This window comes from Heteronotia binoei, chromosome 6 (assembly GCF_032191835.1).
Source record: "Heteronotia binoei isolate CCM8104 ecotype False Entrance Well chromosome 6, APGP_CSIRO_Hbin_v1, whole genome shotgun sequence".
Taxonomy (NCBI): domain Eukaryota; kingdom Metazoa; phylum Chordata; class Lepidosauria; order Squamata; family Gekkonidae; genus Heteronotia; species Heteronotia binoei.
In genome coordinates this window covers 134,799,260-134,817,981 of record NC_083228.1, presented here as the reverse complement: position 1 = coordinate 134,817,981, position 18,722 = coordinate 134,799,260, and the positions used below count along the sequence as shown (strand labels likewise).

The window sequence follows — 18,722 nt, the reverse complement described above, 5'->3', positions numbered from 1 at the left end:
CTTAGAAGGAAGTACTTGTGAATTTCCTGCATTGTGCAGGGGGTTAGACTAGATGACCCTGGGGAGGTCCCTTCCAACTCTATGATTCTCTGATCCTTTCTACCAGTTCAAGTGCATGAAGTGGGAAGCTCAGCTGAAAAGAAAAGAGCCTGGAGTGAAAGGGTGTGGGGACAGGAGGCCCAAGAGGGCAGGGTTTGGCTCCCCTCACTTCTCTGCATCCTTTTTCACGCTCAAGTGAAGTCCTCACCCATCACCTGTTCTGAATGTGAGTGAGGCAGAGGAGGAAATGGCTGCTCTTGTCGTTTCTAATTTGGACTTCTGCATGTAGCGAATATCGAGGTTCCCTTGCCAAACGTCCCTGGCGAAAGACTTGGAAACTGATCTCGCCGCATTACTAGTGTATGTGGAATTTTTCTTAATTCTGAATACGCCAGTGCTCAGTTGGGAGCAAGATGCCTTGTGACAGCAACGTGAAAATTTATGACATCCACATGCAATGACTGATGATCTCCAAATGTATTTTCTGGGTGTTTCTGGAGAGTCGTTTTTTGGGGCATACTCTCCAAAAAACTCTCTTTGTCAGCTACTGAAGGGAGCTCTGATTCTCACAAGCTCATATTCTGAAAAGCTTAAGAACGTAAGAAGAGCCCTGCTGGATCAGACCAGTGGTCCATCTAGTCCAGCATCCTGATTCACACAGTGGCCAACCAGTTCCTCTGGAGGGCCAATAACAGGGCAGAGAGTTCAAGGCCTTCATAAGAACATCAGAAGAGCCCTGCTGGATCAGACCACTGGTCCATCCAGTCCAGCATCTTGTCTCACACAGTGGCCAACCAGTCCCTCTGGAGGGCCAATAACAGGGCAGAGAGTTCAAGGCCTTCATAAGAACATCAGAAGAGCCCTGCTGGATCAGACCTGTGGTCCATCTAGCCCAGCATCCTGTCTCACACAGTGGCCAACCAGTTCCTCTGGAGGGCCAACAACAGGGCAGAGAGGCCAAGGCCTTCATAAGAACATCAGAAGAGCCCTGCTGGATCAGACCAGTGGTCCATCTAGTCCAGCATCCTGTCTCACACAGTGGCCAGCCAGTTCCTCTGGAGGGCCAACAACAGGGCACAGAGGCCGAGATCTTCATAAAAACATCTGAAGAGCCCTGCGGAATCAGACCAGTGGTCCATCTAGCTCAGCATCCTGTCTCACACAGTGGCCAACCAGTTCCTCTGGGGGGCCAACAACAGGGCAGAGAGGCCGAGGCCTTCATAAGAACATCAGAAGAGCCCTGCTGGATCAGACCAGTGGTCCATCTAGTCCAGCATCCTGTCTCACACAGTGGCCAACCAGTTCCTCTGGGGGGCCAACAACAGGGCAGAGAGGCCGAGGCCTTCATAAGAACATCAGAAGAGCCCTGCTGGATCAGACCAGTGGTCCATCTAGTCCAGCATCCTGTCTCACACAGTGGCCAACCAGTTCCTCTGGGGGGCCAACAACAGGGCAGAGAGGCCGAGGCCTTCATAAGAACATCAGAAGAGCCCTGCTGGATCAGACCAGTGGTCCTTCTAGTCCAGCATCCTGTCTCACACAGTGGCCAACCAGTTCCTCTGGAGGGCCAACAACAGGGCAGAGAGGCCAAGGCCTTCATAAGAACATCAGAAGAGCCCTGCTGGATCAGACCAGTGGTCCTTCTAGTCCAGCATCCTGTCTCACACAGTGGCCAGCCAGTTCCTCTGGAGGGCCAACAACAGGGCACAGAGGCCGAGATCTTCATAAAAACATCTGAAGAGCCCTGCGGAATCAGACCAGTGGTCCATCTAGCTCAGCCTCCTGTCTCACACAGTGGCCAACCAGTTCCTCTGGAGGGCCAACAACAGGGCAGAGAGGCTGAGGCCTTCAGAAGAACATCAGAAGAGCCCTGCTGGATCAGACCAGTGGTTTATCTAGTCCAGCACCCTGTCTCACACAGTGGCCAACCAGTTCCTCTGGAGGGCCAACAACAGGGCACAGAGGCCGAGGCCTTCCCCTGATGTTGCCTCCTGGCTCTGGGATTCAGAGGCTTAGTGCCTCTGAATGCAGAGGTTCCCCAAAGCCACCATAGCTAGTAGCCAGACTTATCCTCCATAAATCAATGTGATCCCTTTTTCAATCTGTTCATTCCCGCAGCCATCGCTATGTCCTCTGGCAGCGAATTCCATAATTCCATCACTCTCTATGTAAAGCAGTCTTTCCTTGTCTCTTCCCTGAACCTACTGCCCAGGAGCTTCTTTGGATGCCCTCAAGTTCTAGCCTTTTGGAAGAGGGAGGAAAAAAACTGTTTGCTTTGTAGGTGTCTACAGAGCTACTAGGTTCAATCTAGCTGTTCTGCTACAGACCAACCTAGAAATTAAGACAGCGGGCATTTGTAGGGCATTTCGTCAGCTTTTTAGTAAAGCAGGCCAATTTTTTTTTAGCAAAGCGGGACACTAGAGCCCAGACTCCCCTCTCCCCCCATCCCAGGACAGTCCTAGCGAAGACAAGTCCAGGGCTTTTTTTGTAGCAGGAACTCCTTTCTATATTAGGCTACCCCCCCCACCCCCCCGATGTAGCCAATCCTCCTGGAGCTTACAGGAAGCCCTGTAAGAAGAGCCCTGTAAGCTCTTTGAGGATTGGCTACATCGGGGTGGGGGGTGACCTATAATGTTCTCTCTAAGCTGCAGAGTCTTGTGAGCAAAAATTCTACTTTGTGAGCTACTGGTATTAAAGTTGTGAGCTACTGCGACAATTAGTGCGCTCAGGGGCCCTCTCCCCTGAGCTAAGACAACAATGTGTGAACTGGAGGCTAAAAATCTGTGAGCTGGCTCACGCTAACTCAGCTTAGAGGGAGCACTGGTGACCTGATATGCAAAGGAGTTCCTGCTACAAAAAAGCCTGAGGACAACTATTGTTTTGCTGAGATTTTCTTCCCTGCAATCAAAGAAAAATTCCACTTGAATTTGACATTGGTAAAGTCAACGTGAGGGTAATCCAATCAAGTTGGTGCCGTGTTATGATGAGACTGCTGGCTTAAGATCTGGGAGACCCGAGTTCAGATCTCTGCTCTGTTGTGGAAGCTCGTCAGGTGACCTTGGGCAGACCTACCTCGCAGGGCTGTTGTCAGGATAAAATGGAGGAGAGAAGAACGGTGTATACGGCCTCTTTCAGTCTCCTCTGGGGTGAAAGGTGGGATATAAACTAAGTGAATAAAATTAAACAAATATCTCCTCACTGGGCCTAGATTCTACCTAGCATGTTGTTATCTCACTCTTCCTCACAAACCCACTCGGGGAACCTATTTGAGTGGAAAAGTGGCCTAGAATTGTTTTAAATCAGTTTTTTTAAAAAACAAAAAAACAACCCAATCCTGCAAGGTAGATAAAGCCGAAAAAGTGTAACTGTCCCAAGATCACAGACGAGCTGGGATTTGAACCTGAGGCTCTGGGGTCCTCATTAGATGCTCTAGTCGCTTGACCCCACTGGTCTTTACTAGTCACTGTTCTGCCCCATATCTTTCATCTGGATTGTGGAATTCACTGGCCACAAAGACAGATGGTTCTAAGAGGGGATTAGATCGATCCACAGCAGACAGGTCCATGGGAACTAAAGTATACCTCTGAATACCTGTGCTAGAAGGCAAGATCAGGAAAGACCTTGGCATCTAAGATGAAGATGATGATGATACTGAATTTATTTCCCGCCCTTCACACCGAATCTCAGAGCGGCTCACAGTCTCCTTTACCTTCCTCCCCCACAACAGACACCCTGTGAGGTGGGCGGGGCTGAGAAAGCTCTTACAGCAGCTGCCCTTTCAAGGACAACTCTGCAAGAACTATGGCTGACCCAAGGCCATTCCAGCAGCTGCAAGTGGAGGAGTGGGGAATCAAACCCGGTTTTCCCAGGTAAGAGTCTGCACACTTACCATAACTACGAGACCAAACTGGCTCAGAAGAAGAAGATGGCAGATTTATACCCCAGCCTTCTCTCTGAATCAGAGTGGCTTACAATCTCCTTCCACCGCAACAGACACCCTGGGGCTGAGAGAGCTCTGACAGAAGCTGCCCTTTCAAGGACAACTCCTGCGAGAGCTATGGCTGACCCAAGGCCATTCCAGCAGCTGCGAGTGGAAGAGTGGGGAATCAAATCTGGTTCTCCCAGGTAAGAGTCCGCACACTTATCCACTACACCAAACTGGCATACTGACGCAGCGTGGTGGGCGCAGCCGCAGAATGGCTGTCAGACAATGCCTATTGCGGGAGATGGAGCCTACCAGACAGCGGTGTCTACTGCTCACTTTCATGGTGAAGAAAATCCTTGAGCTGTGACAGCAGCTGCTGCCAGATCGACATTTTTGAAAATCTGTACAGCCTATCAAAATATCCAGTTGCCAGTCAGAAGCCATGATGGGCAAAAGCCCCGCCCACTTTCTAAAAACACTTGGCAGGAGCCCAAGAAAGTGTCACCCATGGGCACCATCAGGGCTTTTTTTTGTAGCAGGAACTCCTTTGCATATTAGGCCACATAACCCTGATGTAGCCAATCCTCCAAGAGCTTACAGTAGGCCCTGTAAGAAGAGCCCTGTAAGCTCCAAGAGGATTGGCTACATCAGAGGGTGTGGCCTAATGTGCAAAGTAGTCCCAGCAACAAAAAAACCCCCACATTGGAGATCCCTGGCTTACACTATGTAATCCGCTTTGAGTTTCAGTAAGGCACACCAAAGCTTATATCCAGAATTAAACTTTGTTGGTCTTAATGTGCCACTGAACTAAAATTCTGTCCTATAAACAGGGCCTTTTTTCGTAGCAGGAACTCCTTTGAATATTAGGCCACCCCCCCCCACCAATGTAGCCAAGCCTCCTGGAGCTTCCAGTAGGCCCTGTACGAAGAGCCCTGTAAGGAATTCTAGCAGGACCTCCTTTGCATATTAGGCCGCACCCCCCTGATGCAGCCAATCCTCCTGGAGCTTCCAGTAGGCCCTGTACGAAGAGTCCTGTAAGCTCTTGGAGGATTGGCTACATAAGAGGGGGTGTGGCCTAATAGGCAAAGGAGTTCCTGCTACAAAACAAGAAAGCCCTGCCTTTACATAATCAAATAAGAACAGTAAGGACACCACCCGTTCTGCGACTCGCTGGGGAAAGATCCCGGAATGTGGGATTCTCCGATCCACCCTCCCTCCCTCAACCTGACCGACAAAATAACTCATCTCAACGCGTCGTCTGGAGCCCCACCGAATTCTACGGGACAGCCCTGGCCGGACTCCAAGCGTTCCACCTTCGCCGGTGTCAGGCTCAGCCAGCCCAGCTGGGAAGTGGTTTTGGCAGGGATCCGTCTCCTTGGGAAAGATTTACTGCACAACAGCTCTTATGTAATCCTTCGCGGGACAAAGTTAATTGTGTTTGTGCAAAAATCACTTAGGAACGCGGGAACAACAGGGAGGATGAGGGCCGGCAGAGAGGGAGGCCAGGCAACCACCGGAGTCGGGGTGGTTTGCGGCCGGCCCTCCGCTGCTTGTGAGATGGTCCTGCTCCCCATGGAAACGGGGAGGGGTCTCCCCCCCCCCCCCCAAGATCCTGCACAGCTGTGTGGAAGGATCTAAGAGCATGCTTGCCCTCTACAAGCTGCAGAACTGCCACCCTCCAGGTGGGGCCCGAGGCTGCCTGCTGATGGCTGGAGATCCCGTGGAGTTGCCAATCCCCAGGTGGTAGGGTTGCCAATCCCCAGGTGGGGGCAGGGGATCCCCCGGTTTGGGGACCCTCCCCCGCTTCAGGGTCGTCAGAAAGTGGGGAGAGGGGAGGGAAATATCTGCTGGGAACTCTATTATTCCCTATGGAGATTTATTCCCATAGAAAATCGTGGAGAATTGATCTGCAGGTATCTGGGGCTCTGCGGGGGCTGTTTTTTGGGGTAGAGGCACCAAATTCTCAGTATAGCATCTAGTGCCTCTTCCCAAAATACCCCCCAAGTTTCAAAAAGTTTAGACCACAGGGTCCAATTCTATGAGCCCCAAAAGAAGGTGCCCCTATCCTTCATTATTTCCTATGGAAGGAAGGAATTGAAAAGGTGTGCCGTCCCTTTAAATGTGATGGCCAGGACTCCCTTTGGAGTTCAATTATGCTTGTCACAGCCTTGATCTTGGCTCCACCGCTAATGTCTCCTGGCTCCACCCCCAAAGTCTTCTGGCTCCACCCCCAAAGTCCCCAGATATTTCTTGAATTGGACTTGGCAACCCTACCAGGTGGGTGAGGCAAAACGAGGAAAACACTGTGTAATTGACAAAGCAAGAACAAATGCAACCGCTCTTGTTATGCTTTCAGTTCATTGGAACATCCCAAACACCACTTTCAACCAAAAGACAGTGGCTCTTCCCTGAGCTCAACATACATAATCGTTCCAGATCAATATGCAATGCTATACAGGTACAATATTTTGCTGTCTAAAAATATCCTGTTTCTTGGTAGACGCAAGTGTACCATTTAGTCAAGCGTAGTGAGGGTAGAAGTCCCCAATCCCACAGGTACGGCGACACGGGGCCAAGGCTCCTTCCGTGTTTCATAGAATCATAGCGTTGGAAGGGATCTCCAGGGCCATCTAGTCCAACCCCCTGCACAATGCAGGAAACTCACAACCACCTCCCCCTAAATTCACAGAATCCTCATTGCTGTCAGATGGCCATCTAGCCTCTGTTTTAAAACTTCCAAGGAAGGAGAGCCCACCACCTCCCGAGAAAGCCTGTTCCACTGAGGAATCGCTCTAACGGTCAGGAAGTTCTTCCTAATGTTGAGCCGGAAACTCTTTTGATTCAATTTCAATCCATTGGTTCTGGTCCTATCTTCCAGGGCCACAGAAAACAATTCCACACCATCCTCTAGATGACAGCCCTTCAAGATTCATACGCCACTTCCACTGGCCGCCTGTATTTTTTCCGGAGCCCGTGCTTAGGCAACAGCTCTCACATAGTTTACTCTAAGAGCTTACAGTAGGCCCTGTACTAAGAGCCCTGTAAGTTCCAGGTGGATTGGCAACATCAGGGGGGCGTGGCCTAATATGCAAAGGAGTTCCTGCTACAAAAAAGCCCTGGATGGATGACAACAGAGTTCCCTTTAGCATTCAGAGTTACAAGCTCTGGGCTGGGAAATACCTGGAGACTTGGAGGCGGAGCCTAGGAAGGGCGGGGTACCTGGGTATGATGCCACACAGTCCACCTGCCAAAGCTGATGATGATGATATTGGATTTATATCCTGCCCTTCACTCTAAAGCTCAGAGTCTCAGAGTGGCTCACAATCTCCTTTACCTTCCTCTCCCGCAACAGACACCCCGTGAGGTAGGTGGGGCTGAGAGAGCTCTGACAGAACCTGCCCTTTCAAGGACAGGTCTACGAGAGGTATGGCTGACCCAAGACCGTTCCAACTGCTGCAAGTGGAGGAGTGGGGAATCAAACCCAGTTCTCTGTGCACTTAACCACTATACCAAACTGCCATTTCTTCGGGGGGACTGATCTCTATCAACTGGAGATCAGTTGTAAATCTGGGGGATCTCCAGGGCCCACTTGGATCTCCAGGGCCCACTAAAAAGACCAACAATCCAAACTGTGGAAAAATTAACGAAATATACTAATGACACTGAACCGTTGAAAAGTCACTTCCTATATACACTGAGGATCAATAGCATCAACAAATTAAGTGATCAACAAATTAAGCATCAACAAATTAAGCATCAACAAATTAAGCATCAGCAAATTAAGTACAATCTATGATGTTATTAAGGCACAAAATCTATATTTCAATGCTAAAGCGCATAAGCCAAGTCAAATTCAAAGTTCATTCAAAAAATTCAAAGTCCATTATTGAAAGACTTCATGAAGTTTCCAGAAGGTAGGACCTGGACAAACAGGTTGAAATTAAATCAGAAGAGTTTTCAACTAAACACCAGGATGAACTTCCTGACCGTTAGAGCGGTTTCTCAGTGGAACAGGCTTCCTCGGGACATGGTAGGCTCTCCTTCCTTAAACAGAGACTAGATGGCCATCTGACAGCAATGCTGATCCTGTGAACTTAGGGGGAGTTATTTGTGAAGTTCCTGCATTGTGCAGGGGGTTGGACTAGATGACCCTGGAGGGTCCCTTCCAACTCTATGATTTTAAGCATCACTGATAATAATATAAAAAGGTAAAGGTAGTCCCCTGCGCAAGCACCAGTCGTTTCGACTCTAGGGTGACGTTGCTTTCACAACGTTTTCACGGCAGACTTTTTACGGGGTGGTTTGCCATTGCCTTCCCCAGTCATCTACACTTTCCCCCCAGCAAGCTGGGGACTCATTTTACCGACCTCGAAAGGATGGAAGGCTGAGTCAACCTGAGCCGACTACCTGAAACCCAGCTTCCGCTGGGATCGAACTCAGGTCGTGAGCAGAGGTTTCAGACTACAGTACAGCTTTACCCCTCTGCGCCACGGGGCTTCAATTGCTGTGAAATATAGAAAGTGAGTTTTCAACAGTTTAGCGCTCTTAGTCTATTTTGTTAATTTTTCCACTGTTTGGATTGTTGGCATTTTTGACTTTGTTCTGTGGAACTCCTGGGTTTCCTACCTGGGGGCTGGCAACATCCTAGGTCACAGCCAACCTTGGCCACAGAGATTCCTGCAGAAAAGGGGAGGGACGGTGGCTCAGTGGTAGAGCATCTGCTTGGGAAGCAGAAGGTCCCAGGTTCAATCCCTGGCATCTCCAACTAAAAGGGTCCAGGCAAATAGGTGTGAAAAACCTCAGCTTGAGACCCTGGAGAGCCGCTGCCAGTCTGAGAAGACAATACTGACTTTGATGGACCAAGGGTCTGGTTCAGTATAAGGCAGCTTCATATGTTCATATATATGTTCATATGTTCAAAAGGCTATGAAGGAGATGGCCCTTCCCTCCAAAGCCTCCTTGGCTACAGTTGCCCAGAATTTGAACCCAGGACTCTCCTAAACTAAAGCTCAACTTTATTGGAGTGCACCTACTCCCTACATCCTCTGGCATCCCACGGCAGTTTCCCACTCTAGCCCGAGCCAGGATCGGCCCCACTTAGCCTCTGAGATCACAACACAGCAGGTGTGTTCAAGGGGCACCACAGATGGCCCACTTCTAATCCCCGCTTGCCGCAACAGACCCAAACAGCCGAGGAAACAGACTATACAGGGCAGCCGTGCAGAGGAAGCCGACACCGTCCACTGCACAAAACCAACACGCCGAAGAAACAAACCAGCAACATGTGTCTGCTCTTCGGGTATCCCTCCCTTCTGTCCGCCGTCTGAACCCGGGAGGCATTTGTGCGCACAGAGATGAGGCATTGCCCCATCTGACTCTATGTCAGGTCCCCCCCTGAGTACTCAATAAACAGGCTTTGATTAATCAATAAGTTCCATTTATTCAGAATCCCAGGGCAGGTCCTCTCAGACAGACGGTCGGAGTCAGATCTAGTAGAACAAAATAGGAGTCGATTGCACCTTTAAGGCCAACTCAGTTTTATTCAGAACGCACGCTTTTCACGTGCTCTTAAGCACACTTCATCAGACAAGGTATCCGGCACAGGGAGCAGAGCCGCACATAGCTGGTAGGTGGTGGCTCGGAATGCAAAATGGCACAGATTTAAGATCCAATGTTGCTTTCGCACGCTCATGCTACTCAGATCAAAGGTTTGCTCAATTGTACTGCTCCGTCATTGGATCTCACATTTGTACCATTTTACATTCTAAACCCCTGCCTGCCAGATAATTTTACTATTCTTTCATTGGATCTTAAATCTGTATCATTTTGCATTCTGAGCCACTGCCTACCAGCTATGTGCGGCTCTGCTCACTGTGTCGGATTCCTCGTCTGATGAAGTGTGCTTAGAGCACCCAAAAGCTGACGTTCTGAATAATAAGAAGAAGATATTGGATTTATATCCCGCCCTCCACTCTGAAGAGTCTCAGAGCGGCTCACAATCTCCTTTACCTTCCTCCCCCACAACAGACACCCTGTGAGGTAGATGAAGATATTGGATTTATATCCCACCCTCCACTCCGAAGAGTCTCAGAGCGGCCTCACAATCTCCTTTCCCTTCCTCCCCCCCACAACAGACACCCTGTGAGGTAGATGAAGATATTGGATTTATATCCTGCCCTCCACTCCAAAGAGTCTCAGAGCGGCTCACAATCTCCATTACCTTCCTCCCCCACAACAGACACCCTGTGAGGTGGGTGGGGCTGGAGAGGGCTCTCACAGCAGCTGCCCTTTCAAGGATAACCTCTGCCAGAGCTATGGCTGACCCAAGGCCATGCTAGCAGGTGCAAGGGAAGAATTGGGAAACAAACCCGGTTCTCCCAGATCAGAGTCCACACACTTAACCACTACACCAAACTGGCTCTCCAGTTGTTCTTAAAGGTGCAAATGACTCCTATTTTCTTCTACTACTTCAAACCAACACGGTTGCCTACTTGGATGAATCAGATCCAGTGTCATACAGAGAATTCCAACGATAATACAGGTCTAGCAAATGCATAGCAAGCAATGGTCACTCCCCCCCTCCCGACCTTACTCAGATATCTTCCCAAGCGTTCTTTGGATTGATGGATCCCACGATCTCACAATCCAAGGTTGCAGTTCTTGATACATATTGTTACTAAGCCAGACCATAGTCATAACATGGCAGGTGCAAGGCATGGGAAGAAAGGAAAGGAAGAGATAACAGCCGTATGCAAGACAGTTCCTGAAAAAAGTCGCAAGACAGCGTAAGACAATTGCTCTTTCATGGCAACGAACACAGCCGCTCCCCCAGAGAACAGGATCACAACAGACTTGTGTGTGGGTCGGCGCCAGTGTTCCCTCTAAGCTGAGTTAGCATGAGCTGGCCCCCAGATTTTTAGCCTCTGACTCACACATTTCAGTCTTAGCTCAGGAAAGATGACCCCAGAGCACACTAATTGAGGCCGTAACTCACAGCTTTAATGCCAGTAGCTCAGAAAGTAGAATTTTTGCTCACAAGACACTGTACCTTAGAGGGAACATTGGATCACTAAAGTTGGAAAGGGGGCAAGTGGGGGAAACGCGGTAGGGGTGCCAGCCTCCCGGTGGGAAAGAGAGAACCACAGGTTTCCGCAGCAAACCAGCCTCCAAACAACTCTAAAGAGTTGAAGATATCGAACGCTTCTTATTAAAGACAGTAAAATGTTTCCAAACTAAATCCAAGATAATTACAAGAATACGCAGTACAGGAATGTTAGTGATGAGTCAGAAACCTATTTTGTGAAAAAACAGTCCGGTACGTTCCAAAGAATAAAGTCCATCAAAGACACATCTTCAAAATTCCAGCTGTAGTAAAACTCAGTCCTCCAAATGTGCGGCTTAGCACAAAATATTTTATGTGCGCAGTTCCGCGCAAATAATTCTTGGTGTCACGAGGCAGTACTCAAATCTCCTCATTTCACTTTTGCTTTATCAGTTTTCCAATTACACGATTAGAACATAGCAAGGACACTGCAGAGCACTGCCCCCTCTAAGCTGAGCAAGTGTGGGCAGTATCACAGTTTTGTAGCCTCCGGCACACACATTTTGGCCTTAGCTCAGGGGAAATGGCCTCAGAGCAAACTAATGTATGCAGTAGCCAAATTGCTTACTCATAACTTTAATGCCAGTAGCTCACAAAGTAGAATTTTTGAAGAAGAACATTTTGGATTTATATCCCGCCCTATACTCTAAATCTCAGAGTCTCAGAGCCGTCGCCATCTCCTCTACCTTCCCCCCCACAACAAACACCCTGTGAGGTGGGTGGGGCTGAGCGAGCTCTTCCAGAAGCTGCCCTTTCAAGGCCAACTCTGCTAGAGCTTTGGCTGACCCAAGGCCATCCCAGCAGGTGCAAGTGGAGGAGTGGGGAATCAAACCCGGTTCTCCCAGATAAGAGTCCGCGCACTTAACCACCACACCAAACTGGCTCTCTCTTTGCTCACAAGACTCCACAGCTTAGAGGGAGCATGGCTTCAGAGCACAGCCAACTCGCATTTTTCTGCTTGTGCACTTGAGAGTTTGCTGTGCTCTGAACACTCAAATATGTTGCAACCTTCAAGGGTGGCTGGAGAGCTCCTGGAATTACAATTGGTCTCCAGACCAGACCTCACAGGAGTGGACGGGGCCAGCGCGTGGGAGTAGGCCAAGTAGGCGGCCACCTCAGGCACCACATGGCCTAGGGGCACCATGAGGCGCCCCCTCTCCCCACGCTCTGCTATGGTCGGGACTTTGCAGAGGCTTCCCGAGACTCAGGCAGCCTCCGCAGAGGCGGGAAGGGAAGCGAGCGCGCTCTGGGCACGCCCGCTGCCATCGGGACTTTGCAAAGGCCTCTCGAGGCTCTGGCGGGTCTTTGCAACGTCAGGGGAGCATGAGGGGGCGGAGGAGCGGCATCCGGCCTGGGGCGCTGGAAAGTGTAGTGCTGGGCCTGGGAGCAGAGCTCCTGAACCTTTCTGAGGGTTTCCCCTCTTCCTCCCTTGTCCATTGAATAGGAGGTGCAGCAGCATAACAATCCCTGGATTAGGAGAGCAGGCAGCCAGCCAGCCACCAGGAGCTTTGCCACGCCCCCAGCAGCCCTCATTAACCACCTGGAGAAGCCTGCACCACCCTTTCTCCACTTCTTATGGGATTTGGGGCAGCAGGTGGCTTCCTGGCCTTTTGACTGTGGAGGGGGGGCAGCCAAGGAGAGCCCCAGGTGAGTGAAGCCTGCTTGGGCTGACAGGATCTCTAGCCAGCCGAAGCAGGCCTCGCTTGCTCTCCTTTCTTGCATCAGGTTGCTTTTGGCTGGTGGGGGCGGCGGCATATGTTAATGAATTACGCTAATGAGCTCCACCACCTATTTTTCTACCAAACGACCCCAGCTCCAGACGTCAGAGATCAGCTCCCCTGGAGGAAAATGGCTGCCTTGGAAGTTGGTCTCTATGGCCATATACTCTGCTGAGGCCCCTGCCCTCCTCCAACCTCCCCAGGCTCCACCCCCCAAAATCTCCAGGAATTTCCCAACCCAGAGTTGGCAACCTGACCAGGACTGGGGGCACTCCCCACCGCCAGGCTCCTTACCTTTGGGGCAAGTTCGGCAGCAGTGTCCCGGCAGCAGGACGGAATCTACACAATGAGGGGTGGGGGCAGTCGTGCTTAATATTCTTGCAGCTGACTTTGCCGGTCGGCTTCCCACGGCGATTCTTCTGCTGGGAAGAGAAAGGAAGAACTGTGGCCTCTGAGGGCAAAGAGCTTCTATTACTTTGTCCAGGGCCTTTTTCGGGAAGCAGGAGCTCCTTTGCATATTAGGGCCACACCCCTCTGATGTAGCCAGTCCTCTTTGTGCAGGGCCTGCTGTAAGCTCCAGGAGGATTGGCTACATCAGGGGGTGTGGCCTAATATGCAGAGGAGTTCTTGCTACAAAAAAAAAAAAAAGCCCTGACTTTGTCTATGGAGTTTTCACATCCATGCCAGGCACCACGGAAGCTGCAAAGGACACCCAGATGTCGACTGTAGAGTTCAAAGAAGAGTCCCTTTTTGAAACAAAGATGGACTCAACTGGGTAGCAGTGTTAGTCTACAGTACAAGAACCAGATTTGAGCCCAGAGGCTCTGTAGAGACCAACAGAATCTTCAGGGTATAAGCTTTGGAGATTGAAAGCCCCTTTTGTCAGACCCCCAGAGGACAGAAGGGCAAGATTCAAACTCGGTAGCACCTTACGAGCAAAAAAGATGTCAAAGATATAAGCTGGGGTGTTCAAGCTGTGGCTCTCGAAGCCCCAACCGCTCCCTTGGCTGCTTGGTAAAGGCATTTCTCTTTTTAAATCACTTCTTCAAACCAAGTCAGCCAGTGGCTTGGAGAATGCATTTAAAGTTGCTTTCTTTCCTCCTCTTCCCCCATCTATTTGCCTGCCGACCTGGATCTGGCACAGCCAATCAGAAGCCTTATTGGGCAAAAGTCTCACCTGGCCCCACCCAACTTTCTAAAAACTCTTGGCAAGCGCCAGGAAGAGTGCTGACAGGTGCCAGGGTGTCCATGGGCACCCCATTGGGGATCCCTGACTTAGAGACTAACATCATCATCGTCAGGCCTCAGTTTCAGCAGGAGCTCACAGGCGCACAGCTCCTGAACTTTTCTGAGGGTTCCCCCTCTTCCTCCCCACCTACCTTGTCCATTGAATGGTAGGTGCAGCTGCATAACAATCCCTGGATTAGGAGACTGGGCAGCCAGCCAGCCACCAGGAGCTTTGCCACACCCCCAGCAGCCCTCATTAACCCCTGGAGAAGCCCACGCCACCCTTTCTCCACTTCTTATGTGATTTTGGGTGGCGGGTGGTTTGCTGGCCTTTTGACTGGGGGGGTGGTGCAGGAGAGCCACAGGTGAGCGAGGCCTGCTTGGGCTGGCTGGATCTCTAGCCAGCCCAAGCAGCCTCGCTTGCCCAGGGCTCTCCTTTCTTGTGTTGGGTTGCTTTTGGCTGGTGGGAGGGGGCAGCATATGCTCATGAGTTATGCGAATGAGCTCCGCCACCTATTGTTCTATAGAACGACCCCTGATTCATCCTGACAGTAGCTTAGTTGGGGCCTGAAAGGGAGTGAGCTGTGCCCCAGAAAATCTGGTCTGACCAGCAGTAAGTCAGGTGCAGATTGAAGCAGAAGCCTTGCAGCACCTTGGAGACTGACAGCATTTTTTCCCAGGGGGTGCCATCGATCAGGGGGCGGAACACTGCCATGCCACAGCCCCTCCCCCTCCTTTGCAGGACAAGGCTACATTTTGCAAGTTAAGGATGTGCAAGTAAAAAAAGGACTTTGTTTGTATAAAAAATATGGGTCAGGAACGTAGGCTTTTGCAGGGCAGGATATACAACGCGATGCACAGTTTGGATTTCTCTCCAAGAAATGCTGAGCCCCCACCACCACCAGCCCCAGCTTTTGGGACTCTGTTGCTCAGCTCTGCTGTTTGCAGAGCAACCCCCCACCCCCATCCCCCCAATCCCATCCCCTGCCAAAGAAAAGTACATCGCTCCACCTTGCCCTTGGAATCTTGGCACCATTCCCAGCTCTGTGGGCTGTGCTTCTTCTCCACCTGGTATTCCACTGGTCTGGGAAATCCTTCCCCCTCCACCCACCTTTGAGTTGTACCCATCCCACTTGTTCCAAATCCCAGACCAGAGTTAAAAGTGAGGTTGAGGCAGGACAGTATGTGAGACAGGATGCTGGACTAGATGGACCCTCACTGGTCTGATCCAGCAGGGCTCTTCTGATGCTCTTCTGAAGGCCTCAGCCTCTCTGCCCAGCTGATGGCCCCTCCAGAAGGAACTGGTCGGCCACTGGGTGAGACAGGATATTGGACTAGATAGACCACTGCTCTGATCCAGCAGGGCTCTACTGATGCTTTTATAAAGGCCTTGCCTCTCTGTCCTGCTGTTGGCCGAGGCCTTCTACTTACGAAGGCCTCAGCCTCTCTGCCCTGTCGTTGGCCCTCCAGAGGAACTGGTAGGCCACTGGTGAGACAGGATGTTGGACTAGGGGGGCCATAGGTCTGATCCAGCAGGGCTCTTCTGATGCTCTTCTGAAGGCTTTTATGAAGCCTCGGCCTCTCTGCCCTGCTGTTGGCCCTCTAGAGGAACTGGTAGGCCACTGTGTGAAACAGGATGCTGGACTACATGGACCACTGGTCTGATCCAGCAGGGCTCTACTGATGTTCTTATGAAGGCCTCAGCCTCTCTGCCCTGTTGTTGGCCCTCCAGAGGAACTGGTCGGCCACTGAGTGAGACAGGATGCTGGACTAGAAGGACCACTGGTCTGATCCAGCAGGGCCCTACTGATGTTCTTGTGAAGGCCTCGGCCTCTCTGTCCCTGTTGTTGGCCCTCCAGAGGAACTGGTCGGCCACTGGGTGAGACAGGATGCTGGACTAGATGGACCACTGGTCTGATCCAGCAGGGCTCTACTGATGTTCTTATGAAGGCCTCAGCCTCTCTGCCCTGTTGTTGGCCCTCCAGAGGAACTGGTCGGCCACTGAGTGAGACAGGATGCTGGACTAGAAGGACCACTGGTCTGATCCAGCAGGGCCCTACTGATGTTCTTGTGAAGGCCTCGGCCTCTCTGTCCTGTTGTTGGCCCTCCAGAGGAACTGGTCGGACCACTGAGTGAGACAGGATGCTGGACTAGATGGGACCACTGGTCTGATCCAGCAGGGCTCTACTGATGTTCTTATGAAGGCCTCAGCCTCTCTGCCCTGTTGTTGGCCCTCCAGAGGAACTGGTCGGCCACTGAGTGAGACAGGATGCTGGACTAGATGGACCACTGGTCTGATCCAGCAGGGCTCTACTGATGTTCTTATGAAGGCCTCGGCCTCTCTGTCCTGTTGTTGGCCCTCCAGAGGAACTGGTCGGCCACTGTGTGAGACAGGATGCTGGACTAGATGGACCACTGGTCTGATCCAGCAGGGCTCTACTGATGTTCTTATGAAGGCCTCGGCCTCTCTGCCCTGTTGTTAGCCCTCCAGAGGAACTAGTTGGCCACTGTGTGAAACAGGATGCTGGACTAAATGGATCGCAGATCGGATCTAACAGGGCACTTCTCATGTTCTTACCTACCTGGCCAACTTTTATCTAGGCTCCACCTACTCACATGTAGCCCTGAGTCCCTGACACTTTCCATTTGCCTTTGCTCAGATCTCTGAGCAAGAGAAATTGTGATTTCTGCTCCTTCTGCTTCCCTCTGGATTTTCCAGCTCATGCGCTGCATTTTGCAAGATCCAGGAGAAGCACCCCAGAAGCCATGAGCAAGAGTCCAGGAGCACCTAAAAGACTAACAAAATTTGTGGCAGGGCATGAGCTTTCATGCTCACTTCTTCAGATACCACAGAGCAGTGACTCATGATAGCTCCTCCTCTGCCAAAAATTTTTGTGGTGTTTTTCAGGTGCTCCAGAACTCTGGCTCTTTTCTACCACTACAGGCAGACTAATGCAGGCTTCCCATAAGAACATAAGAGCCCTGTGGCGCAGAGTGGTAAAGCTGCAGTACTGCAGTCGGGAGCCCTCTGCTCACGACCTGAGTTCGATCCCAGCGGAAGCTGGTTCAGGTAGCTGGCTCCAGGTTGACTCAGCCTTCCATCCTTCTGAGGTCGGTAAAATGAGTACTCAGCTTGCTGGGGGGAAAGTGTAGATGACTGGGGAAGGCAATGGCAAACCACCCCATAAAAAGGTCTGCTGTGAAAACGTGAAAGCAGCATCACCCCAGAGTCGGAAATTACTGGTGCTTGCACAGGGGACCTTTCCTTTTTCCATAAGAACATAAGAGGAGGAGAAGAAGAGGAGGAGGACGAAGAGGAAGATATTGGATTTATATCCCGCCCTCCACTCCGAATCTCAGAGTGGCTCACAATCTCCTTTACCTTCCTCCCCCACAACAGACACATTGTGAGGTGGGTGGGGCTGAGAGAGCTCTCCCAAAAGCTGCCCTTTCAAGGACAACCTCTGCCAGAGCTATGGCTGACCCAAGGCCATTCCAGCAGGTGCAAGTGAGGAGTGGGGAATCAAACCCGGTTCTACCAGATAAGAGTCCTGCACACTTAACCACTACCCCAAACTGAAGCCATGTTAGAACAGGCTAATGGCCCATCTGTGTCACCCAGTGGTTAAAAAAACAGGGGCTATCAGGAGGTCCACCAGTGGGGTCAGGACACTAGAAGCCCTCCTACTGTGCCCACCCCTCAAATACCAAGAATACAGAGCACCCCTGCCCAAGACAGAGTTCCAACAAACTTGATCTATCTCTCCACAGAAGTCAAAATTGCTCTCAAATACCGCAGTCGCCTCTTCCCACCCACCCCTCCGGGCCGTTGCTTCACTTACTGGTTCGCAGTAGCACACCACACAATGCATGACGCCAAAGGGCTCGCCCAGGTCCGGATGCCAAGTGTCCTCCAGCGCGTAGAATCTGCCCCCGAATGAGCAACCTGCAACAGGGGAAAGAGCTTTCAGGCCTCCCATGAGCATAAGAAAGTTCCTCTCAACAGCAGCAGATCCCTCATGGCTCAGGAAGAATCTACCACAGGGGTGGCCAAGCTTGCTTAACGTAAGAGCCACACAGAATAAATGTCAGATGTTTGAGAGCCACAAAACATGAACATCAGATGTTTGAGAGCCACAAGACATGAACTTCAGATGTTTGAAAGCCACAAGACATGAACTTCAGACGTTTGAATGCTCCAAGACATGAACATCAGATGTTTGAGAGCTGAAAGGCATGAACATCAGATGTTTGAGAGCTGAAAGACGTGAACATCAGATGTTTCAGAGATTAAAGACATGCACGTCAGATGTTTGAGAGCTGCAAGACATAAACAGCAGATGTTTGAGAGCCACAAGACATGAACTTCAGATGTTTGAGAGGAAGGAAGGAACGGAGGGGTGGAAATAAGGCAACTTCAACTTTAAATGCATTTTCCAAGATGCCAGCTAGCTTGGCTTGGAGAAGTGATTTAAGGAGACAAATGCCTTCTCCAAGCCTGCCAATGGAGTGGTGGGGGTTTCAAGAGCCACACAATATGTGTAAAAGAGCCACATGTGGCTCCTGAGCCACAGTTTTGCCACCCCTGGTCTACCACTTTTAACCAGAGATGATTGAACAGAGCTTCTGTAGCTTCTGGATGCATGAATGCATGAAGCTGCCTTATACTGAATCAGACCCTTAGTCCATCAAGGTCCACTCAGGCTGGCAG

At 50.8% G+C, this 18,722-nt stretch overlaps 1 protein-coding gene across 1 annotated transcript in view; it reads right to left on the bottom strand.

Moving 5' to 3' along the window:
• CHRD (chordin) overlaps positions 1-18,722 on the bottom strand; it is a 104,512-nt gene that overhangs the window by 68,506 nt on the left and 17,284 nt on the right. Inside the window, 3 exon segments of the mRNA XM_060242720.1 lie at positions 13,079-13,142; positions 13,144-13,206; positions 17,854-17,957. Of these exon segments, the coding sequence (XP_060098703.1) occupies positions 13,079-13,142; positions 13,144-13,206; positions 17,854-17,957 (231 nt within the window).